Source organism: Micromys minutus (genome assembly GCF_963924665.1).
Source record: "Micromys minutus genome assembly, chromosome: 24".
In the NCBI taxonomy this organism is placed as follows: Eukaryota; Metazoa; Chordata; class Mammalia; order Rodentia; family Muridae; genus Micromys; species Micromys minutus.
Window position 1 is genome coordinate 27706375 of NC_137959.1, and position 25943 is coordinate 27732317.

General features: G+C 44.0%; 1 protein-coding gene and 1 pseudogene across 6 annotated transcripts; one reads left to right on the forward strand and one right to left on the reverse strand.

Moving 5' to 3' along the window:
• The first annotated feature begins 139 nt into the window (after positions 1-139).
• On the forward strand, positions 140-24293 carry LOC308436472 (CKLF-like MARVEL transmembrane domain-containing protein 2B). Of its 5 annotated transcripts, XM_080937402.1 has the most exons (7): positions 140-273; positions 2872-2964; positions 9598-9695; positions 10789-10958; positions 13736-13894; positions 23367-23468; positions 24015-24293. In XM_080937402.1, exons 5-7 carry the CDS (start codon positions 13745-13747, stop codon positions 24240-24242), a joined length of 480 nt encoding a protein of 159 aa, XP_080793528.1. In that variant the 5' UTR covers positions 140-273; positions 2872-2964; positions 9598-9695; positions 10789-10958; positions 13736-13744; the 3' UTR covers positions 24243-24293. The 5 variants fall into 5 exon arrangements, with proteins under 5 accessions (XP_080793528.1, XP_080793526.1, XP_080793529.1 ...); XM_080937400.1 differs by lacking the exon at positions 10789-10958; XM_080937403.1 differs by lacking the exon at positions 2872-2964 and having other exon boundaries at positions 201-273.
• On the reverse strand, positions 12382-12929 carry LOC308435870 (small ribosomal subunit protein eS7-like; annotated as a pseudogene). Its single transcript has one exon. The product of its transcript is annotated as a small ribosomal subunit protein eS7-like (transcript).
• Positions 24294-25943: the final 1650 nt, after the last annotated feature.

The window sequence follows — 25943 nt, forward strand, 5'->3', positions numbered from 1 at the left end:
GAGGGTTTAGTTTCTGCTTGCTTCTGCTCTGTAGCAGAGGGCTTAGTTTCCGCTTGCTTCTGCTCTGTAGCAGAGGGCTTAGTTTCCGCTTGCTTCTGCTCTGTATCTGAAGGTTTGGTTTCCGTTTGCTTCAGCTCGGGAGAAGGCTTAGCTTCCGTTTGCTTCGGTTCGGGAGAGGGCTTAGTTTTCTTCTTCAAGGCATATTTCGATTTGTGCCTCATCTTCTCGATAACCAACAATGCATCGATGACACACAGGACTGCGGCTGAGAAGGTCAGGATCTGTCAGACACAACACGGGTGGGAAGCAAAGGCCAGATTACTTTACAAGCTCAGCTCCCATCCCTCATTCCTGCTCCCGTTCTAGGAGGTCAGGAGCTTCAGGAGGCCTCAGGTCCCTCCTGGCTGCTGTAGACCAGGTTCCTCTTGCCAAGAAAAGGGAGGCAGTGGGTTTTGCTGCCTACACTGGCCTGAACTTGACTAGCTCTTAGATCAGATGGTCTCCACCCTGTAGGTAGCATGACCTTTTCCCTGGGTCGTCTAAAACTGACAGAAAACACAGTCATATTACAATTCATAACAGAAGCAAAATTACAGCCATGGAGCAGCCACTAAAATAATTTTGTGGTTGGGGGAGGGGTCACCACAACATGATTAAAAAGTCCCAGTGTCAGGAAGGTTGAGGACCACTGTGTCAGATAATGACCTTTGCAAGTCTGAGAGCCTAACAGAGTTGAGTCTGGGGGTGGTGACGGGCCTGGAAGGGGCAGGTTTGAGATTCAGAAAACCCACCTGCAGAGTCTGTGAGGAGAAGGGATAGCAAACCCAGCTGAGGAAGTGGGCAAGAACTGGAAGCTGGGGCAGAGGGCGGGACCGGCAGTGCAAAAGAAGCTCAGTTGATGAGCTGCCAGATTGGGACCAGGGATTACAGCACCTGCTCTTCCAGCCACAAATGCTTCCTCCAGGCCACTTGATGAGTTTGCTAGAAAGTCTTGTTCTGGTCCCTGTGTGAGTTTCTCAGGGCTAAGGGCTCTGCCAAGAGCTTAACTCTAGCTTGGCCCAATCCCATGGGGTTGACAAATAATCACCAATTATAAAATGAACTTCAGGAACATAAAACTCTTTTTTTTTTAAGTTTCTATCTTTTTTTTCATTCTTCTTTCATATGTGTATCTGTTTCTCTGTCTGCACGTGTGGGTGAGTGTGTTTGTGTGTAGTCCCGTACATGATACAGCATGTGTGGAGGTTAGAGACAATAGGAAGGAGATGAGTTTCTCTTTCCATTGTTTGGACCCCAGGGCTGGAACTCAGGCCAGCATGTTTAGTGTCAGGTAGCACTGAGACATCAGCCCTGCCTCAAACTGTGTTCTTTTCTTGATGACCTTCCATCCACATTGTTAAGCATGAACCGAGGCCCATTCCCTTACACTTCCCATTCTTCCAACTTTTGATTGGCTACTTCTTGCACCCATCCATTTGATAATGATGTAGGCTCAGTTTACCTAAGCCTTGTGAGGCAGGACAAAGTACCTAACCCTGAAAGTTCAAAGACCAAGTCAGGGAGTTGGTAACTTGCTTCTTATTGGCAGAATGTTGGCCTTGCATGCACAGGCCCTGGGTTGGATCCCTATCACCACCTACACCAAGGGTGGTGATGTATCCCTGTAATCCTTCATAGGATGGGGGCAATTGAAGCAGGAGAATCAGAAGTTCAAGGCTATTCCCAACTACAGAGCAAGTTAGAGGCTGGGCTGGATTGGATTCCTGATTCACAAGACAACGAGGAACATTAAAGAGGAACATGTCTAGAGCAGTACAGGGCACACAAGGTCCTTTAACCTAGGCAGGCTCCCTTCCTCCTTCAACAAGCTGAGTTACTCAGTTCTGACCACCTCTCCCACCTCCTCTTTTATATCTGTGTTCCATAAGGTTCTCTCATTCAGAAAACTCAAAGTGATGGAACAGGGTTTTGAATGAAAGGGCTTTTGTAGGGTCATATATTTGAATGTTGGGTTCCCAGTTAGTGGACTGTTTAGGAAGGATTAGGAGGTGTGGCCTTGTTGGAAGTGTTACATCACTGGGGGTGGGCTTTGAGGTTTCCAAAGGACTTTTCTGTTTCCTTTCTCTACCTGCTGCTTGTAGATCAGATACAACCTCTTGGCCATTTGCTCCTAAGCAGTCCCTGTTTACCTACTGCCCTGCTCCCAACCATGATAGTCATGAACTCATCCTCTGCAACTGTAAGCTAGCCCCAAATCAAATGCTTTTTTTTTTTTGTAAGTTCCCTTGGTCATGGTGTTTCTTAACAGCAATATTTTATATGTAATGTATTTTATTTGTACAAGTTATTCTATAGACAAAAATACTTATTTGGAGAATACATTTCAAAATTGAGTTTCATGAATTTAAGGTTTGGGCAACATGACATCATTTAAAGAAGTCACTACAAGAAAAAGAAAGATGGTCTGGAGTAATGGTTCAGTGCTAAAGAGCACTGGCTGCTCCTGTTCAGGACCCAGGTTTGGTTCCCAGGACCCATGTGGAGGGTCACAGATGTAGTTAATTCCTGTTTCAGGGAATCCAATGTCCTCTTCTGATCTCCTCGGGTACTTCCGTGGATGTACACATACATACCTACCTCCCCACACACATACACACAATTGAATACGAGTACATCTTTAGTGTTCTTGTCAGTCTCTTCAATCCTGGGGTTGGGGTGTTGAACTTAAGTCATTAGACTTGGTTACAGGTGCCTTTACTCACTGAACTATCTCATTGGCCCCAGAATACTGGTCTTAAATAGAATCATGAAGGCCTGTACTTACCCCTCCAATATAGGTCATATCCTTTGTATTTTCTTCTCTAATGACAGTTATGCCAACTATGCCAAGATATACCATTGAAATAAGAGCGTTGAGCAGATCCTGCAATACAGAGTTGAGGATGATCAACTTTGAATGAGAAGGTAACTTCAAAACATTTAATCTGCTCAATTATCCACTCTAGAACAGATACTTTTGAATACTTTTTTTGATTGACAGGGATATTCAGGGATATAGTTATTATTTTTTCAGAGCTATGAATTCATGTGATAAAATGGTGTTGGATAAACATTGTAGAAATAAGTTTAATTTCATTAAATTCATGTTGGCTGTTTTTTAGTATATGCATATGTATAATTAACTTGTATGTTTTAATTATGTGTAACAGTCTATAATAAGCATGTTTCTTTTAATATTTATTTACTTTATGTATATGAGTACACTGCAGCTGTCTTCAGACACACCATAAGAGGATGTCAGATCCCATTACAGATGGTTGTGAGCCACCATGGGTTTGCTGGAAATTGAACTCAGGACCTCTGGGAGAGCAGTCAGTGCTCTTAACCACTGCATATGTATACATATACACATACACACACATATATATAATATATTATATAATAATTATATGATAATATATGATATAATATATTATATTATTATATATACATTATAATTATGTATATTATAACTATATATATTATAGTTGAAGAAAACGTGTGGTCTAGCTCACTCACATCCCACCCACTTTAATGTTTAAAAAAAAAGTATTATAAGGAACTGAGACTGGGATTGGGAACACAGGCCTGCAATTCCAGCTCCTCTGGAAGATCTCAAATTCAATATGTGCCTGTGCCACAGAGTGGGCTCAAGGCTAGTCTGAAAATATGCTAAGATCTTGTTTCCAAAAGGGGGGGGATAGAAAGAGCTGTACAGAAGGCTCTGTGGGAAACAACACATGGTGTTCTTTACAGGGGACCTGGGCTGGGTTCCCAGAACCTATTTGGTGGCTTGCAACTGATCTAACTCCATTTTCATGGTATCTGGCGCCATGTTCTGGTTTTCAGGAACACCAGGCATACTTGAAGTGTACAGGCAGGCAAAATTCTCAGACACAGAAAATAAAAGTGAGTCTTAAGAGACAGAAATTCAGCCCAGTGGTAGAAAACTTGCATGGAGCACACAGGCCTTAAATTCAGTCCCCTCAACCACAAAACACAAAGGATGTGGAAGAGACCAAAGCCATATCAGGGTGGTTCCCAGCACAGGAGAGAATGACATAAGCTAGCTATCCAAATCCCTTATGGGGTGTGGGAGTTTGTTTTTCTTTTCTGAATCCCGTGTGCTGAGTGTGTACTTGGTGTGAAATACTGGGATACCTTTATCTATATAAATCTTAATCCTACAGAAACTCTGGGAGGTAGGGGTAGGCTGTCTTCACTGCTCCACTTAATAGAGAAGTGCAAGAGACCTTTCTGGGCTTTGGGTGATTTCTCTCCTGGGACCAAGACAATGGTTCATCTTGAACTTTTCTAGATAGCTCATTGTCTTCCCTGGAGGCTTATTTTTGGGGTTATGAGCAAAGCTGACATTTGAGTTACGAAAATGAACAACTTACAATCAGAGGCCAGTAGATACAGGTCAGCAGGTTTAGATGGGTTATAAAATTGATTATGATAAAAAATAGGACAATGCAGGTTTCCTGAATCGTGATAGATATATACATGTCCTGGGCACCGTCAATGGTAAAACAGAACGCCGATGCAGCAATAATACACTGTAAGGAGAGAACAGAATTGTTCAATGCGTGTAGATATTTGCCAGTAGTGCCTATTAACAGGCAGCAGTTGTTATGTTTAATTTCATGATACTACAATAGCCTCTTTTTAAAAATGTGCTTGTGTGTGCGTGTGTCTGTGTGCATGTGTGTGTGCATGTTTACATATGAGGACATGGGCATGTTATGGTATGCATGTAAAATCAGAGGTCAAACTTGGGTATCAGGACTCACTTGCCACCTTGTTTGGCACAGGGCCTATGGCTTCCTGCCATACCACCTACTCTGGGCTAGCTGGCCCTCTGGCCTCAAGGCTACTCTCCTGTCTCTGCTTCCCAACTTACTGCAGGGATCCTGGGCTTACATCGTCCTTCCCACCTTATCCAACTCAGGAGGCCGGGGCTTGCAGCAAGCACTTTTATCCAGAGCCACCTTTCCAGCACAAGCCTCTATTGTTTTCCACAAGAATGTTGGTTTCAATATTGTTTTAAGTTAATTTATCTATTTATTTAGTTTTGTGATACTGAGGGTTGAGCTAGGAGCCTGGCATATGCGGGTCCACATTCTACTATTTAGTTACATTCCCAGTTAGCAATTTTCAATTTCTACTTAACTAATTAAGTCGACAATGCTAGGGATCAAACTCAGGGCCTTCAGCATGCTAGGAAAGCAAATCTACTACCGAGCTACATACCCACTTTTTTTTTTTAATTTTGGAAATTAAATATCATATATAATTGTTAAAATATATGCAAATAGTGAAGATTGAACACAGAACAGTAGTTGGTTTCTAAAGTATTTCCCTGTATAGCACTGGATATCCTCAAACTCCCTATGTAGACCAGGCTGGCATGGAACTCACAGAGGTCCACCTATTCTACCTCCCAAGTGCTGGGAATTAAAGACAGGCAACACCACAATCACTGGCCAATGAGGCTTTTAAACTTTTTTCTTCTTCTCTATCCAAACCTAGTACTTCTCTGTTTTTATAGGAAATGTTTATGCATACTCGCCTTATGCATCTCTGGCTGGCTAGAAATTCACTATTGCGAGCTGGCCTCAAACTCTCACAGATCTGCCTGCCTTTGCCTCCTAAGTGGAGAGATTAGAGGTGACTGACACTGACTCCTAGCAAGTCAGCCTCCTGAGGGGAGATCACTCACACTGGTCTGTATTTCTAAGATGTTTTTATCTTATTTATATGAGTACACTGTAGTTGTCTACAGACATGTGTGGTTGCTGGGAATTGAACTCAGGACCTCTGAAGGAGCAGTCAATGCTCTTAACCACTGAGTCATTTCTCCAGCCTTGGTCTGTATTTCTAGAAGAAAATCCAAGTATCTCCAGCCTTGGTCTGTATTTCTAGAAGGAAACCCAACTATCCACTGGTAATTATAGAACTAAAGATATGTTGATATTCACAGGAGTAGTAAGGTAGAGCCCCTGTTTTCTTTCTGTCCAAAGAGCTGGTTGTCTCAGTCAGTCCCTGAGAGATGCTTGGATTTTGCCTCATGGACAAAGAATTTAATCTTTGTCATCTACTAAATTCTGAGATGTATTTGTATCTCTTTTTAATTTTAAATACTTTTTAAAAAAAGTTGTGTGTGTGTGTGTGTGTGTGTGTGTGTGTGTGTGTGTCTGTTCACACAGGACAAGGGGGATTAGATCCCTGCAGGTAGATGTACAGGGGATTGTGAGCCACCTATGCTGAAACCTGATCCCAGTTTAAGTGCTGAGCCATTCTCCAGCCACCAACAGGCTTTGCAAACGGTAGGGTGGCTCACTAGTGCCTGTTTGACCCATTCTTCATTTCAAACCCTTTATGACATCCGTGTGTATCTTGGTTGTGTTCCTACATCAAACCTGTTGGCATTTCATTAGGATTTCATCTAACATTTAACCAATAACAGATTGTTCTTTTAGTGTGTGTTCTCCCCGGGGAAGGTTTTGAAGTTTTCTTCTTACAGGTTTTTATTTTTTACTTCTTTGCTTCATTTTGATATCTGTAGTGAAGAGAAACATTTCCTTACTTTTTATTTTGCTTGTTTTATTTTGCTTTAGAGAGAGGGTCTTGCTATGTCCTGGGTTGTTCTGGAGCTCACTGAGTAGACCAGGGTGGCTTTGAACTCAGAGATCTGTCTGCCTCTGTCTCCCAAAGGCTGGGATCTGATCAACGTTTTCGTCATTGTCTTGACTTCTTGCACTTTAGTTGATTATAGGAAAGCCTTTTTATGAATTTGATTGCCACCCAGCTAAGTTATTTGGTTCTACATGATCTCCCGGAAGATTTAAGATTTGTGATCTCCCGGGGGATTTAAGATTTGTGATTTCCCAGTGGAAAGAAATAGATCTTGCCTCTCTTAGTCTCATTTCCTTTCTTCCATTATGATGAGGAATTGTGGAGTGACTGTCATCCTGGAAAAGTACTCACTAACGTGGTAGACATCCTTTCTCTTTTGCACATGAGTAAGAATACTTGTAATACCTTAACTAAAGACCTAGCTGATTCTGGGGCAAAGATGTTTAGCTTTAGAATGGCAATGAGATCTCTATGCTTATTTTCCAGCTCTCTCCTCCTCTTCCTTCTTTCTGGGAATCAGAAACAAACATTCATGTTTTTTACATGTTCTCAAACACTGTTTGATCTAATCCCATAACATTTTACTTATAAAATGGTGGATTATTTTAGGAGCTCTAATAGGAAAGCACCCTTGTTTTCTTATTTGTTATATATGCTTTTAAAATAAAGATGAATAATTTTTAATATGGTAACTTTTTTTTCTGTTCTGGGATCCATCCCAGGATCTCACACTTGCTAATCATCCTGGACCTGTATGCTAATCTCTGCCTTGGCTCTGTGAGATCTCTAGTTTGTTTTTTCTAAACCTGATCAAGCTTTGATGCCAATGTTCCACTGACTATAAACTAATCACTCATATAGGGGATGGGGACTTAGCCTAGTGGGAGAATTTTTTCTGACAAATGGAAGTGGATTCAGTCTTCAGAAAAGCAAATCATCCCCAAATGCTTGTTTCTATATATTTAAAAAAAACAAAACAAAACAAAACAAAAAAAAAAAAAGTGAGCATCATCAGTATGACATCTAATGCTTTGAAAATGCTGACTCTGAACAAAGCCCTAACCACGTGCTTTGAAATCACAGACCCTGACATCAACCCTGGTCTGATTCCCTTTTTAAGAAATACTTTAGGGAAAGGATCCTTTTAGAATTAAAATAACAAACTAAATCCCATTTGTTTATGGTTTTGGAGAGGGGTTCAGGGGTTCTGGAGAGGCTGCATGTGGAGGTCAGACAATAGATGCTCACTGGGGCTGCTTCTCTGCTACCACAGGAGTTCTGGGGACTGCAGTCTGGTCTTTGGGCGTGGCCCTAGCAGGGTTTCCACACTTAGCCACCTTACAGGCCCCTTGCTTTCCCTTTGTTTTATACATTGTGCCCTTTGAATCTATTTTGGGGTCAGTTTGGACCCCAAACCTTCCTTGTCCCTTTTCCTCTTCACTCTCAGGGATGGTCGGAGTGCTCCCCCACTCTGACTTTACATGTCTGCCCTCTCTCTGTCTGTCCTGGGCTCCTGCCTCTTGTGTAACGCTGACTAGCTCTTCTGAGTGGCAGTTCTTATTGGTTGTGATTGCTTGTTTATAACTGTGTTATTACTGTTTTCCTACTTCCATTTGTGAGGGGAAACCCTTAAAGGAGGAGGACAGGGGGAACCCATTAGTACTGAGAGTTGATTATGGTACTGGGTGTGTTGGATCAGTATTTAGTTCCAGCACTCTGGAGCCAGATGCAGGCAGATCTATCTCAGTTCAAGGCTAGCCTCGTCTACATAGTGAGCTCCAGCCCAGCCAGCACTACATGGTGATACTCTGTCTCAAAAAAACATTAAAAAAAAATTTTTTTAATGTGTTGGGGACATAAAGGAGACAGAAAACTGTGGCAGAGGGAACTGTGGAGACTTTGCTCAAGCAGCAACTTTGTGCTCAACTCCCAAGGGCACCCACTCTCCCTCCCCCCAACCAGTCAGCTGGCAGGTCCTGCTCACCATCCTCATGACCTTCAGCATCCCACTGGCTGAAAAGCAAAAAATCCAGAAGCGGCTTTTGAAGCTTTTTGATTCAGCCTGTGTTTTGTCGGTTTTCTCAGACTCTTGGACCGGTTGCACTTTCTCATCTTGGCTTTGTTTCTTTGGTAAATTGTGGTCAATGTCATCTCTCTGGACTGACTGCGGAAACTTAGTGGCTGGTGTGGCAGGTCCCGCAGGTCGCTGGCCGGCTGGTGTGGCGGGTCCCGCAGGTCGCTGGCCGGCTGGTGTGGCGGGTCCCGCAGGTCGCTGGCCGGCTGGTGTGGCGGGTCCCGCAGGTCGCTGGCCGGCTGGTGTGGCGGGTCCCGCAGGTCGCTGGCCGGCTGGTGTGGCGGGTCCCGCAGGTCGCTGGCCGGCTGGTGTGGCGGGTCCCGCAAGTCGCTGGCCGGCTGGTGTGGCGGGTCCCACAGGTCGCTGGCCCGCTGGTGTGGCCGGTCCCGTAGGTTGCTGGCCGGCTGGTGTGGCGGGTCCCACAGGTCGCTGGCCGGCTGGTGTGGCCGGTCCCGCAGGTCGCTGGCCGGCTGGTGTGGCCGGTCCCGCAGGTCGCTGGCCGGCTGGTGTGGCGGGTCCCGCAGGTCGCTGGCCCGCTGATGTGGCGGGTCCCGCAGGTCGCTGGCCGGCTGGTGTGGCCGGTCCCGCAGGTTGCTGGCCGGCTGGTGTGGCCGGTCCCGCAGGTCGCTGGCCGGCTGGTGTGGCGGGTCCCGCAGGTCGCTGGCCGGCTGGTGTGGCCGGTCCCGCAGGTTGCTGGCCGGCTGGTGTGGCGGGTCCCGCAGGTCGCTGGCCGGCTGGTGTGGCAGGTCCCGCAGGTTGCTGGCCGGCTGGTGTGGCAGGTCCCGCAGGTTGCTGGCCGGCTGGTGTGGCACGTACTGAAGGTCCGTGGCTGATTTGTGTTCCAGGTACTGAAGGTCCCTGATGAGGTGCAGCTGAGGCAACAGACTGCGAAGGTCCTGGAGTCAAGCGGCTGGACTCATGCCTGGGTGGTGCAGGATTCATGGTGGGTCCCAAGCCTGATTATGTGAGGCTGGCTCTGCGCCTCCCGTCTGCGGGTTGGTCGCAGGGCGGTAGTCCACTAGGCAACTGGCTTCAACGGCTGCTGCCAGCCTTTCCCGCGTGCACCTTTTCTTCATGGTTGCTGCCTAACCTAGCAGTCTGCTGTCCTTGTGAGGAAAAAAAAAAAAACCTTGCCTAGCCTGAAAACTCAAGATCCAGCAACTACATCCACAGGATCAACTGCCAGCAAACCCAGAGAAAAGGAGTTTGGAAATTATTTGGGGGTATACCTGGACAGATTCCAGCCCTAAGCCATATACAGTGAGGCCTGCTGGTCGAGCACAGCACGGTCCAGTAAAGGGCCACTCATGGGCTAAGAGCTTTTGAGAATACGGCATGACAAAAATCAGCTGGGTGCAAAAAGGTTTCTTTCATTTCAGAGTTCATCCTCCAGGGAAATCAGGGCAGGAACCCGAGGCAGGGAACCCGGAAACAGGAGCTGATACAAAGGCCTTGGAGAAGGTCCTTACAGGTTTACTGAGCTTACTTTCTTACGGCACCCGGAAATATCAGCTCAGGGACTGTACAATGAACAGTCATCTGGGTCCTCCCAAATCAATCAACAATCAAGGAAAAGTAACCACAGGCCTACTAATAGGGAACTTTCTCTCGACTGAGGTTCCCATTTTCCAAAGAACTCTAGCTTGGTTCAAGTTGACATGAAACTAGCCCGAACTCACACTGAAATTGAAAAACTGCAGAAAATATATGAGAGTATAAAAGATGTAATAAATAGTAAAAATGAATACAAAAAAATTATCTGTTGTCTATGTTATCAGCAGTCCTTTCCTGATAAGGTTCCTGTGGCCTTAGAGAGCATTGCTAAGGTCCCCCAGACCCACACACAGTAAAGGAAAAGATAGGCAGAGAGCAGAACTCACTACCCCCGAGGTGCTCTGCAAGTTGCCTCTCCATCTTGATTTGCACTACGCATGTGCATGCCTGAGTTCTTTAAAGCCCTACTGACCATGTTTAGCTCCCACCCCACATTTCTCTCTCCAGGGCTCAGTTCTTTGCTTTTTCTGTCACCAAACTAGTCTGGGGAAAGAGCGGGTGCTGGCAGCAGCTCAAGATTAAGTCCTGGAGACCACAGTTGAGACACAATGTTTGCAGAAGTGGACTGATCAGATGCTGCAGAGGGAACCATCAAGGCTGGGCGCCCTCCCTGTAAGGCAGAGGAGTCTACACAGGCCGGAGGAGGAGAAAAGTGAGTTGAAGGGAAAGTGGGCAGACTGCAAGTCTACTGCCAGAGAGAAGTAGCTTTTCCCTCTCTTCTGGACCGGGCAGCACCCCATTAATGTTTTATCTATTGCTTGCTGCATTCCCTTACAGAACCTCGCTAGAATAAAAGTTATTAATGAAACATTCTCTGTTCTTTGGGGAGAAAATGAAGTCTCTGAAATGAAATGTGTATTTTATAGTCAGAGCTTATCTCAAGCCGCACTAGCCCCTTTCTCTCTGCTCAGGAGCCACTCGGCTACTGGCTGCTGTGCTGGGGAAAACTCCACAGATAAGCAAATGAATTTGAGTCCTATGACTGTCTCCTCTTTTAAACAGGTAGACAGAACTGTCTTTACAACAACTGGGGGGAGGTGTTTGGCATACCTTCTATCTAGAAAAACTTGGATCATCTCTCACAAAGTTGCTTAGTCCCGACAGGAGTTGAAATCTAAGATTCTGACAGTCATGACAGAGTGTGGTCAGTTCTGTGGGCCCTTGCTAAGGAAGAACAAGAAAGTTGGAAGGAAGACTTTCTAAATCAGCTCTCTAGGTTAGAGCCTAGGAAAATCAGATGACCAAGCTCGGGAGAAAACCAGGTAGAATATTGAAGTTCTGCACTCTTCCCTTTGAGCTTGCTTGCCAGGCATGAGTGTGTCTAGGTTGGCTTGCTTCTCTTTCGGCAGTACTCAGAATAACCCTTGGTTTGCAAGGCTTTTTGCCACATCCCTGCAGTAAGGAAATGTGTTATATTGCATCTGATGAGTTATGGGAACATTCTGTCTCACTTAACAGTGATGTGGGTCTTTTCAAAGGAAGAACTATAAACGGTCATGCTTCTTTTCTTGTTTAACATCAGGTTTTTCAGAGCTAAGAGTGGTAGCTGATTCTAGCTGCTTCTCTCAGTCTGGTATAGCCCTGTAAGAGACACGCAGGGACCTCTTTGTTTGGTGGATTCCAGTGTGAAACCCTGTCTGCTTATGCTAATCGGAGAATGCACTCTCTCTCACAAACTATAAAGACTGTAGGCGCTTTAGGCCAAGTCCAGGATCCTGTCAGATTTCCAAATTGATTTGCATTTTGATCCACTGGAAGAAACCTGAAAGCCTTCTACTTACCCCTCCAAGGATTGTCATTGTCGAGGTTTCTGGGATTAGAGCCAACACAGACACAATAAGCATGCATAGTGTGGTTACCATTGAGTTGATAACATCCTAAGAACACAGAATGGAGAAGTCAGCTTTCGATCAAAGACTGGGGATACAGCTCAGACTAGCAGAGCTCTAGGTTAGGAGTCCCATGGGGTCTGTGGGGAACAAGACCAACGGGTACTGTTAAGAAAAAAAAAAGGTGGGAGCAACTCCCTAAACATGTTTTTTAACTATGAATGACATTTTATTTAGTCATTTTTTTTACAACTGAAACTCTGGGAATTCAAAATTAACATCCTTGCCTGTGAGCTTCTTGTACACACCAGAAAAAGTTTCGACTTTGTGCTCCGCGTTGTTCTGCTATGCTTTGTCTAGATGAACTTTTATGAGGCGGCTGCCCTCCAGGTTTACACGGATCCTCTTACCCACAATTCACTTGGGAAGACCAAGTCCTCAAGGATGGCGTCATGCACTGCCTTCAGGGCGCGGCTTCTGGGCCGCTTCTGCATATTTTTCATATGGCTTTTCCGGGTTGGCTTGAGCAGAATCCTCCTCTGAGCAATGAAGACTACATGCTTCCCACTGAACTTTTTCTCCAATTCATGAACTAGCCAGACTTGGATTTTCTGGAAAGATTTCAGCTGAGGAACTGGCGCAAAAATTATGATAGCCTTTCGACCACCACCAACTTCAATTTCCTTGCCCGCGGTGATGTTGAGTTTCCGCAGCTGCGCCTTGTACAAATAAAATGCACTACATATAAAATATTGCAAGAAAAACTCCTGATAGATAGGTGTCCTAGTTACCATCCAACTGCCGTGAAGAGACCCAGCCCTCCACAGCATTTGGCAGAGACTCGAAATCATGTCCACACGTACTCCCCTAGGCCACCACAGAGCTCCCATGCCGACTGAGTGTAACCCCAAAGGCATGCCTCTAAGTAGGCAACACTTCCGCTTTCTCCTGTGGCCTTCTGGAAAAGTCGCGCAGGTTACACTTTTGCTTGCTCCACAAGGCTGCTCCAGGAGGTCAGGGCTTGGTGCTGGGGGTACCCAGGGGTTGAGGAAATCCTAGGAAGTGAGAGCAACCACAAGCCTGGTACTTCTTTTCAAGGAAGACCCTGCTAGGAGCAGTGGGACTTGCTGAATGCTGGTGCATGGAGGGCGGGACTGTCTGGTTCCTGATGGACGGAGGAGATCCTGAAGTGGGCTCGCGCGAATGCAGAGCACGCGTTGGAATTCCGCAGTCCCAGTGGTCAGTTGAGAGCCGCCCTTGAACAGGTCAGGAGACACCAGGCTCTCTCTTGAGCTGGACCTATTCAGGGATTGCAGGCAAGGCTGGGCAGTAGGAAACTGAGAACAACCATGGCAACGCCCGCGCCTGGAGGACGGATAGGCAAGAAGACCAAGGAAGACAAAAAAGGGTTTCGCCGCTACAAGTGGGAATTCAAAGACAGCAATAAAGACTTCTGGATGCAGGGACATGGAGAGACCAAGTCTTTGTGTTTGGTAAACTGGATTGGAATGACAGTGGTGTCTTTGGGGGGTGGCATGGGGTTCCTCAAAGCATAGGAGAGTGCTTGCAACACCCCAGGTTTATGTATTTTTCCATCCAGATCTGCATAATGATTGCACTGGCATGTTCCCAAAGAGTGGCCACGCACCCCTTCGTGACCCTGGTCCTCACTATGGAATTGGCAATCTTTGCTTTCTTCTTCTTCCTTTACTCCTTTGCCATCAACAGATACATTCCCTTCATCTTCTGGCCTATGATGGTGAGTAAAGACTTTGGGGAAGGTGATATGAGTCACATTCTAATAACTGAAAAAAAGACAACCTCACCTCTTCTGCTGGTGCTCAGGCTGGGAAGCTGGGTTGGAGAGGGAAAGCCGGGCAGGAGATGCTCCCAGTTTGTAACTGTGTTGGATCAAAGAGAGAAGAGCCAGAGGCTTTGCTATTCGCAGCCATTTCTGATAATGCTGGCATATGTCTCATTGGGATATCATTCTAGGATCCAAAGAAAAAAATCAGACTCTGCATAAGTCTGTAGAGTAAAACGAAGCAAATATCCATCCTACGGGGGAAAAAAAGTGTCAGGTCAAGATCCCCGTTATTCCTTGGTGTTTCTTTCAGTTATGGTTTGAGACTTCCTTTATGAGGGTCAAGTGAAGGAGGATTTTGGTTACAAAGGAAGTAATTTGGTTAGTTCCCTATTTTGACTGGTAGTAGGCTTGGATTATGTAAGCACTTGCTCACAGAGCTTGTCTTTTCCCACAATGCATTTGATTTTAATCATATGCAACCCCACTTACACATAGCCTTTAGGCGGGAAATAAAAACGGTAGCTTTTTGTAAAAATGTTGTCTTTTGTTTTCTTAAATTTTTAAAAAAATTTTTTTAAAAACTTTTAAAGATTTATTTACTCTGTATATGTGAGTACACTGTAGCTGTCTTCAGACACACCAGAGGAGGGCATCAGATCTCACTACAGCTGGTTGTGAGCCACCATGTGGTTGCTGGGATTTGAACTCAGGACCTCTGGAAGAGCAGTAAGTGCCCTTAACCCCTGAACCATTTCTCAGCCTTGTTTTTTTTTTTTTTTTTTTTTATTCTTTGTCTTTGTATTCTTATATAGTTACTTTGCTAGTAGATTCTTCATTTATCTTCTCCTAACACGTCTTCTCCAGCTTGGCTCTCCTATTCGGCTGCCACTGCTTCTTTGTCCAACTCCTCTCTCTCAGCACGCTCCCCCACTCTGCTTCCTTTACTATGTACTCCTCATCCCCTAAGTCCAATTGTCACTGAAGAGCACAGGGTCGTTTAAAGAGCCAGGCACCTAAAATATTTCAAATCATGCAGTTTTGAAGCTGCTGCTCAGTCCTTCCCAGTTTCTTCCCAGGGTCCTCAGGTGTCTGATAGGACCTTTCTGTTTCCCTAGATCCCCAACTGAGATAAGAACCTAAGGAGGCCACTCCTCTTTCCGGTGATTTGGGTACTGCTTCTCAGATCTTTTTTGACTCCTGGACTGTCTTCTAGCATCTTGTGTTTTGGACTTCCTCTCTTAATCTCTGTCCCCAGCTCTGTCAACCTTTGGCTTGTAGTCCTGATTTTGGCAGAATGTGGTATTTAGCATGATCTGTCTTAAAGACCCGTTCATAGGTCTGTGGTTGCTCTTCATTGTGGATGACTTTGTATACCAGGTGTCCAAAGTCCTGGTCATAGGCCAGTCAGAGGTTAAGTGTTGAGCATTTCTTTCTACCTAGGAGTGGGAAGCACTGGCTGGTCATCTTTGCTCTTTGGGGGCCATTGACAATGTTTTTGGAAGACCTCTCCTGTTCAACCCTGAGCTTTATTAGTCTGATGGTATCTACAGCTTTTCATTTCCTGCAGAAATATAAAAATCCTCATCCCCAATGCAAAACAATCGCTGACTTCCATTCTGATGTCAACACATCCTTATACTACATAGTCTGACTTAATTCCAGTCTGGTCTATGACCCAGCTGCTGCTGTTCCTTTCTTGTTAATGTTTAGAAAATCTAAAGTTAACAGAGCACTACTTCATCATTCCCTGGAGGGTCTTTATTCTTCCTTTTTGTTTTATAAGTATTTTTTTAGGATGCAATTAGATCTTTCTATAATTACTTGTCCTGTAGGACTGGGTGGTGAACTGGCTACATCAGCTTCTGTAGCCCCCAAACCTTCTGTTTCAATGCCATTCACTTGTGGCTTTAATTTTGGCCTTTGATGGTTACCAGCTGTTTGCCAGAACACACATTTTCCAGTACTTCCAAGTCCTCTTGGTCTTTTTTCTGGAGCACTTTTGCCTTTGATGTAGGGAAACAGCAATAGCTGAGGAATTCCATCATGAGTGTTAAACCACATCTCTCTTTTTACGTAAGCCATTATTTTAATTTCTCCCTTGAACTCTTTATCTATAATTCCCATATGCACAATGAATCCTGGGGAAGTCAAACTGCTTCTTCCCAAAACCATTCCTGTTGTCCCTGAGGGCAAAGGACCATAAACTCCAGTAGATGTTTTATAACATAGAAATGTTGGGGATAGTGTAAGATGTTTATCTGTGGCCAAGTCTAGCACTGCCTGTAGAAATGTTTGTTAGATCTCTAATACTTAGGGTTTTGTTTGTTTGTTTGTTTGTTTTGTTTTTCCTGCCTGCTTGTTAGTTCCTGGCTGACAAGAAGGAAACCGATCATACTTTTTTACTGCAGGGGCCTCAAACTAGCCCCACCCCCACATCGCTTACCAATGGCAAGCAATGGCCTGGGATATCTCTTTCAGACCTACATTCATTGGTCCAATGGCAAGCCCTGCTGTATCATCTGCACATTCCTGGAAGCCTGGGCCTTCTTTCTGATTTACATTTTGAAAAACCACTATCCTTAGAATTTCCTTGTTCACAATTTTGTTTCACATGTCCATATTTCCCACAAGCAAAGCACAGAGCCTTTTGATACCAGAGACTTCTAGCTATTGCTTGACCTATTATATTAGTATGGAATATATTACAACTAATAACATTTGTATTCTTTGTCTATTCATCTATAGGCACCGTCTGTACCTTCAGTGGTCTTACAACTTTTTTTATACCCCACATTTGTATTTTCAAATGCTAGAGTCTCCACCAATACCTGTTGTATGTCGGGATCTGATATAATTTTATTTACTACTGAGACCATCTTTGTAAAAAAAAAAAATCCATCAAGGCTTCTCCAGAACCTTGTATAATTTTTGTGAATGATGTGGACTTCTTTCCTGGCTCCTCAACTGTGTCCCAAGCTCTTAAAGCTGCTAGACCACAGTATCATGATTGTGTCTTCAAATTGAACCTGTTCTTGTATATCTGCATGACAACCTTTTCCCGATCACCTGGGCCCTCACTCATTAATTCTCTAGCTTTATTTCCATGTTCCAAACTCCTGGCTTCTTCTCTTCACCATGACAACCATCGCAGTTGAAGACAGCTGTTATAAATGCTCCCCCTCCCAAGTCTTGGGGAATAATAATTCAATTTTGAATAGACCAATTATTTAGAGTTTGTTTCACATGGGGTAAGTGCAACTCATAAGATATCACTGGTTCCTTAAAATGATTTAGGTCCTTCATTTCTATTAGATGCCATCATATGTCATCATAACCTTGTAGATTATCCTCACTAGTAGGCATATGCTGCATAATCCTGGAACACTGTTGGTAATATTTTTGATCAAGTACCATCTGTCCTCCAAAGGTGCTGTGGGTTTAACCCCATTCCATTTTGTTGATTGACTGTCCTTTGACACCTTTCCTTCCATCCTTTCTACCTGGGGAAAAGCCCTCTTTCCTGTTCAGGTCCTGGGAATGAATGTATTGGACCTCTCTTTTCTTGATGTTCTTTTTATTTAATTTCAATGCTTCTCTGTTTCCACCTACATTTTCCCCCAGTTGCTCAGACAGTCTTTTCGCTCCTTTCAAATGGATTTGTTTTCCAGTGGCCTAGCCAGGGTTTGATAAACACAATAGCCCAAACTAAGGAAAAGCCAGGGGAACGTTCTTCTAAAACCCATGCAGGAGGTGGCCCAAAGCAGCTTCAGTGAACACCCTGTCAGCTTGTTCAAAGTTTCCATCCTTTTTTTCCTGCCTGTGGCTCTGTCAGACTTAAGGCTCAAGCAGTGGTGGCCACATGTCTTTTCCTGTTTCTTTTTCCTTCAACAGCCTACCATGTTGGGGGCTAATGTAGCTTTTTGTAATAATAATTGCCTTTTGCTTTTAAATTCGTTCATCATATTCTTATGTGGCTACTTTATTTGTGGGTTCTTCTTTTATCTGTCTCCTAATATCTTCTGCTCAGCTGAGCTTCTATTTCATGTGCCTCCAACTATCTTCTCAGCCTGCTAGCCCAACTCACTCTCAACTGTCTCTTGTCACTCTTCAAAAAATCTCCTCTCTCTACCCTACACAATCTTCTTTCATCCTGCATCAGTTGTCTTCTCTGAACCTATTCTTGTGACTGCTGGACCCTACTTCTGCCTAATACGACTACTCTCTCAAACTCCTTTCTCACTACTCTCTCAGTGTCTGCTGGCTTTTATCTTCACTCCTGTGCCCAGAAGTCCAAGAGCCAACTGTCAATCAAGATCATTGGGCCATTTAAAGGTCCAGGAACATAAAATATTTCATACTATAACTGTTCTTCCAGAGATTGTTTTGAACACTCAGTTTTGGCTTATTGCACATGCACCCAAAAACAGTTTAGGCCAGATCAGCCCTCCTACCTTCCACATCACTCTCCATAATACTAAATATACTTCAGTAGAAAATGTCCAAGTTGCTAATAGGGAAGGAGAAATTTATTCCAATTCTTACTTTAATGTAAGTAAGGGTCCTAGATTGCTAACACATTGCTAGGTGCTTCCTTCAGAGAGGACTATATATGCATAGAACATGCAAGTGAGTCCTAGGACGTCAAATGCATTGTTAAAAGAGGGATGTATGGGGCTAGAGAGATGGCTCAGTTGTTAGCTCACTGACTGATCGTACAAGCTGATCTTCAAGAGGACCAGGGTTCAATTCCCAGCACATGGCAGTTCATAACCACATTTAACTCCAGTTCCCGGAGGGTCTGGCATCTTCTTCTGGATCCTGCAGACACCAGGCATGCACATGATACACAGATATATACACCAGCAAAACAAACACATAAAATACAATTAAAAGTTAAAAAGAAATAGCAACAGAACAGGACTGTATACATAACCCAAACCAAGTTGTGTCCCAGTTCTTAAACTATCATCTATGCATGCCTGTCCCAACATAAGACCCTGTGTAAAAAGGAAAAATGAAATTAAGTGTCTGAATGAAGGAAATACCAAGATTAAAATAAGACGGGGTATTAAAGACATGGCAGAGACACTGGATCTGAGAATGTGGCTGTTAGTAGAATACTTGCCAAAATGTGCACACTTGTGGATTTGATACTCAGCACTGCTGGAACTGGATGTGTGTTTCTATAGTCTTAGTACTCATAAGCAGAAGCAAGGAGATCAAACGTCAAGTTCATCCTGGTCTACACCATGATTTTGAGGCAAGTTAGGGAGACAAGAGAGCCTATCTCAAAGAAAACAATAAACAAAAAGAAAACAGGTAACCCCAAAACTGATGAAAAAGGAAAAGAAATAACAACAGTGAGGGTTAAAAAAAAATGAGCAGATTGGTGGCCCACACCTTTAATTCCAGAACTCAGGAAGGTAGAGGCAGATCAATCAGCCTGGTCTACATAGTGAGTCTCAGGACAACCAGATTCCACAGGAAGACAAGGAGACAAAAGAGGAGGAGGAGGAAGAGGAGGAAGACTAGGAGGACCAGGAAGAGGAGAGGCAGGAGGAGGAGGAGAAGAGAATAGAAGAGGAGGAATAGCAGGAAGAGATGGAGAAACAGGAAGAAATGAAGGAAGAGGAGGAGGAGAAAGGAGAGAAGAAGGAGGAAAAGCAGGAGGAGATAGAAGAAGAGGAGAAGCAGGAAAAGACGGAGAAACAGGAGGAAATAGAGGAGGAAGAGGAGGAGGAGGAGAATGGAAAGAAAGAGGAGGAGAACCAGGAGAAAGAGGAGGAGATAGAAAAAGAGGAGGAAGAGGAGAAGGAGAAGAAGGAAAAGGAGGAGGAAGAGAAGCAACAGGAGGAAGCAAAGCAGAGGAGGAGAAGCAGAAGGAAATGGAGAAAGAAGAAGAGATAGAGAAGGAAGAGGAAGAAGAGGCAGAGGACAAGAAGGAGGAGGCAGAGAATGAGGAGGAGGAAAAGGAAGAGGAGGAGGACAAAGAGGAGAAAAAGAACTAAAATCTAGGTCCTTGGGCAGGGATGAGAAATAAGATAAAATATTGAGAAAAATGAAAAAACAAAGAAAATGGTGCAAATATCAAAAGAAAAATAGAGCTTTAGAAGATCACAAGGGAAACATAAAGTTTAATGCTAAAATATAGGAAAGTTGAAATTAATTTCTTACTAGAAAAAATATAACTTACAAAAAACAGCTCAATCACACACTTGAATAGGTGCACAGAAAGACGACTTATTTTTAAAATGTATATTTTCATAGGGTAACTTATTTGCTGCATTTAAGAGATTTGATCTGTTTGGGTGACTTGGGAGTGCACCATGAAGCAAGGCTTCTGCCTTATTATCCTAATCACTAACTAAATAATTTGTCAACACCATAACCCTGTTATTCTTTTATTAATTCACTCATCTTTCTCCCAGAAATTTGAAATGTTGTTTTTGTCAAATGCTGAAAGAATCCCACATGTAAGAATCACGTCCTGTCTTTCCATTCCAGTTCCCTGGTCTCCCTTTCCTCTAACTCCCTTTTTAAAGTGTGTATAATGTTCTAAATGAGAGGGGTTCCACCTCAAAGCAGATGTTAGAATAAAAATAAACACAGGTCTTCCTTACATGGAACACAGAATGTTCAATAAACTGTTCCACACCAATCAGGCAGCACATCAAAGAGCAACCACAAAAACCATAGCAGAGAAGCGTCATCCACGTCAGGGATGCAAATGTGATTTGTCCTCAAATCCTATCAATGCACTTTTACCCTGTTGTATTCACAGCAAAAATGTTGTAAGTTGCAGAATAACTATTTGGTAATTATCAATAATAACTCTTTAAAAAATCCTAACAAACTAGGCACCAAGGACACATCTGATCTTAATAAGAGTTGTGGAGCCAACATTGCATTTCTCAGTGAAGCCTTTCTTTGGAAATCCAGCAGATTCTGTCTCTAATTGAACTGAAATCTGAGTAAAATGTGATAAGAAAATGCAGGTGTGTGCAGACTGGGGCAGGGAACAAGGATTGCTCCCATGTACCAGGAGTCTGCAGAGAGAACACAGAGGAGCTGCAGCCACAGCTGCTCCAAATGAGTGATTCTGGGTCCCAGGGCCCAGACAGTGGTGCTCCTGCCTGTAGCAGAGGACAGTGGGAAAATGAAACCTTCACACCAGGCAGAGTCTATCTCCTGTCTGAGAATAAACCTGCAGAGACAAGTTCAGCTTCATGACAAGATTATGAAATCTGGTGACTGGGTAGCAAGGGAAAACCTAAGGAGTTGGGAAAAGTCTGCTGCAATCCCAGATGTGAAGTTACTACTATGGAGATGACAGAAACAACTGTCAAGGGTGACCTCTCCTGCATGGACATGACTGAAGAGGCTGTCACACTCCTGAATTCATAACAGCTGTGGTTCTATGCACACGTGTGGCCCATGAACACCCTCCATGGAAGGTTCAGGGGCTGCTGGCCTGACCTAAAGATGTATGTGTAGTCACAGGATTGACGCAGACAGAAGAGACATTTTCTTCAGTGTGGAGCCACTGGTAAGAAGCCTTGCTTTCGTACACAAATCCCCACCCATGCTCCCAAAACAGCCATGGTGAAACTCACTGGGTCACACACGGAAGTGCACACACACGCACACACACACACACACACACACACACACACACACACACACACACGGAGCAGGCGGGGACCGTTGGAAAGAGCAGAGTATCCAGAGTGGGAAGCACAAAGAGAAGGTGATAGAAGAGCCTGGAACCAGATTGAAATACTTCATATACATGTATGAAAATACCATGAAACTATAGTTCTGTATCACTAACATGAGAAATTTAAACATCACAAATAAAAGTGTTTGGAAGAATAGCATTTGGAAGAATGGATTTTCTCAATCAGATACCTGATTTGCCACAAAGCTTTGGTGGTAGATCAGGAATTAACTAATGGAATTGTTACAAATTGAATGTCTGCGTCCTCCACAAATTCATATCCTGAGACTGGGCCTTTGAGAGTGTCATGAGGAGGAAACAGAAAACTTAAGGTTGGGACCCTGGTCCAAAATGAGCATTGGCGTCATTACAAGAAGAGACAGAAGCATCTTCTCTGCCTGCTCCCCACCCACCTTCTCATCTCTCCAATGAAAGGTCATATGAAGACAGAGAGGGAAGGGCAGCTGCCTCCAGCCAGGGAGAGGACTCTCAGCAGAAACCAGATTTTCTGGTCCATTGATCTTAGTCCTCCTGCCCCATAACTCTAAAAAGATGAGCTTGTGTTGTTTGGATTGTGTTGTAGCATTTTATAATGGTATGCTGAACAGACCAATGCAGAAGTTAGCCAGAGAACCCAGACATCTATACATCCTGTGACTTGCATGTGACAGAGGTGGCAGTGAAGAAGACTAGGACAGGAGCTGGAGACATGGCTAAGCAGTTTAGAGCACTGGCTGCTCCTGCGGGGGAGCTGGGTTAGGATCCCAGCAGCCAAGCAGTGCCCAAGCTGCAGTGAGTCTAATTACTGTGACGCCAATGTCCTCTTCCAGTCTCCCTGGGCACTGAACAGATTAGTTACAAATACAGAGATACAGACAACATACTCACATGCATAAAATAAAAATAAAACTTAAAAGTCTTTCTTTTAAAGAAAACTTGTACAGAATATTCTATGAGAGAATGCTAGAGTATTGGCAGGGAGATTGTACATCCCACTAAAATTAAAAAGATGAAAATTTAGACTTTCTGGGAAAAAAAAACAAGTAATACAAAATGGGACATTTGGCACAAATACATAGAAATTTGGGGCTTTTGTTTTGTTTTTTCTCCTCTTTATTATTTTATCACATATTCTTTGTTGGGAGAAGAAAGGTTGTATTCTGTAAGGGAAGGCCAAATCCCCAAGGAATGCAAAGAAAAAAGTTGATGGAGGAGCAAGCCATCGTGGAAGGTGGTCCAGGGTTGAGCCAGGGGTTGGGGTGAAGAGAAAGCTGTAAGGCTCCCCGGTGATAAGTGAGAGAGAAAGAAACTCGAGTCAGCAACACTGCTCATGGAAGCCCCTGAGAGGAGGGAGCAGAAAGATGAGGGGAGAACCCAACAGAGATGCCATCAAAGTGGCCTGGCTATGCCTTTATTCACTCGATTCTTGATGGGCCCCAGATACCTGATTCTGTAGACAAGATGGTATCCCATGTCTCCTGAGGGCTGGGCCAGTTAAGTTTAGACTTTGTGCTCCACTCACAGAGGCTAGCAGCAGGGAGTCTCTGGCTGATCTGCCTGGTCAGAAGCACATTTGCCTTTATGTATTTCATGTTAAATGGTCAGAGAGAGGGAGGCATTTGAGAGTGGTTCTGTGGAGGAGACAGTGCTGTTTGCAGGGTGGATGGGACACAGCATCTAAGACCAGCTTCTCTCTCCCACTTCCAGGATCTCATGAATGACCTATTCTCTGCCGTATGTCTCTCATGTGGAATAGCCTTTGCTACTGAAGCGAGACGACAATACCCCATGCCCTACTTACTCACTATGGTAAGGAGTTTGCTGCTGAGTTGTGGATCTCGTCGAATCACTGAAACAAATCCTAGGGTGAAGGGCTGGGAGGGAGCTCATCCTGTAGAGTTCTTGTCTTGCTCGCTCTATGGCACTGCAAAAACCTATTGTCATGCCTCAAGCTTATGTACAATGTTGGCACTCAGGAGGTAGAAGCAGAGGACCAGAAGTTCAAAGTCATCCTTGGTACAATAATGAGTTCAAGGCCAGCCAGTGGTATATGAGGACCTGTCTCAAATGAACAAATAAAAGTTGGGGGTCAAAGCAAATTTAAAAAGTCGATAAATTTTTCTGTTGATAAAGACACATTTTTTAAGGTGGTGTGTAAGAATTTAAGCCAAGTTTCCTGTGACCTTCATGACTATCAAAAGAAAAGAATGGGCCATTGGGCATGAAACTCAGGGGAGGGATCAGGAAGTCTGAGGGGTACAGTGTGTATCACCTCTAATAAAAAACTAGGGAGAGCACCTGTGCCTTCCTTCTAGGTACAAACCCAAAATGATGAGCAGCCGTTTGTTTTCCTAGATCTTCATGGGACTTACCGCAGTTTTTGCTATCACTGACCTGTGTCTTCAGAGGAGACATTTCAAATCCAGGAAGCTTCGAAAGTTCATTCGACTTTCCCCAGACAGGAACGGCAAGATGCAAGACCGGAAACTCCTTGCAGTGCTGGCGGCCAAAGAGGATGAGGAGGAGAAGCAAAGGCAGCTGGCAGCAAAAGCAAAGAAAGAGCAAGAGAACCCTAAGTGGTGACTGCACAGCACCTGTGGTCAGAGACCTTTCTTCCATCTCCCTTTGTCAGGTTTCTAGAAGAGTTCTCCATCAATAAACGCATCCTATAAAAGATATTTCTTTTGTTTTAAGATTTATGTATTTATTTTATGTGAGTACACTGTAGCTGTTTTCAGACACACCAGAAGAGGGCATCTGATCCCATTACAGATGGTTGTGAGCCACAATGTGGTTTCTGGGAATTGAACTCAGAACCATCTGGAAGAGCAGTCAGTGCTCTTAACCACTGAGGCATCTCTCCAGCCCAAGATAATTCTCTTTAAATGGATTTTTTATGAAAAACAGGGATACCGGGAGTTCTCAGAGCGCAGGAAGCATTTCCTTTTCTCTGGAAAATTGTCCCTTATGGACTAGAAAAAGAGCCAGGTCTCCACCATTAGGACTCAGGACTTGTGGGTAGAGGGCTGAGCTTCCAGAACAGCAAGGGCTCTCCCACCTGAGCCCACAGAGACAGAACTGAGTCACTGCCATCAGAACTCACTGCCTGCCCACAAAGAGCCGAACAACCAGGAGCAATCTCCCTCCTGAGCCCACGGGCCTTCAGACCCACAGGAGAGACAAGCACCAGTAAGAGACAAAAAGATCACTTACAGTCACTGACAACAAGATGGTAAGAGAAAAAAGCATGAGAACTGAAGCAATGGAAACCAAGACAACCTGGCAACATCAAAGCCCAGTTCTCCCACCACAGCAAGTAGTATATTTCCCAACACTCCAGAAAAACAAGATTTAGACTTAAAATCATATGGAGATCTTTGAGAAGCACATGAAAAACTCCCTTAAACAATTACAGGAGAAATCACTCAAAGAACTACAGGAAAACACAACCAAACAGGTAAAGGAATTGAAAATGAAAAGAGATACAATAAAGAAATCACAAAAAGAGACAACCCTGGAGATAGAAAACTTAAGAAAGAAATCAGGAGTCATAGATACAAGCATCACCAACAGACTACAAGAGATGGAAGAGAGAATCTCAGGGGCAGAAGACAACATAGAAAACATAGGTAAAACAGTCAGAGAAGATGCAAAAACCAAAAAGCTCCTAACCCAAAATGTCCAGAAGATCCAGGACACAATGAGAAGACTAAACATAAGGATAATAGGTGTAGAAGAGGGTAAAGAATGTCAACTAAAAGGCACAGTAAATATCTTCAACAAAATCATAGAAGAAAACTTCCCTACCCTTAAGAAACAGATGACCATGAACATACAGGAAGCCTACAGAACTCCAAATAGATTGGACCAGAAAAAAAAAATTCTTCCTGACACATAAAAGTCAAAACACCAAATGTTCAAAACAGAGAAAGAATACTAAAAGCAGTTAGGAAAAAGGGTCATGTAACATATAAAGGCGGACCAATCAGAATTACACCAAACTTCTCAACAGAGACTATGAAAGCTAGAAGATCCTGACAGACATCATACAGACCCTAAGAGAACACAAATGCCAGCCCAGGTTACTATATCCAGCAAAACTCTCAGCTGCCATAGATGGAGAAACCAAGATATTCCAAGACAAAACCAAATTCACACAATATCTGACCACAAATTCAGCCCTACAAAAGATAATAAATGGAAAATCCAACACAAGGAGGGAAACTACACCTTAGGAAAAGCAAGAAAATAATTATGCAAGAAAACCAAAAGAAGAAAGACATA

Coding starts and splice junctions, on each gene's coding strand:
- LOC308436472 (XM_080937400.1), top strand. Junction 13,895..23,366: donor TCATCTTCTGGCCTATGATG/GTGAGTAAAGAC, acceptor TCCCACTTCCAG/GATCTCATGAATGACCTATT. Junction 23,469..24,014: donor TGCCCTACTTACTCACTATG/GTAAGGAGTTTG, acceptor TTGTTTTCCTAG/ATCTTCATGGGACTTACCGC.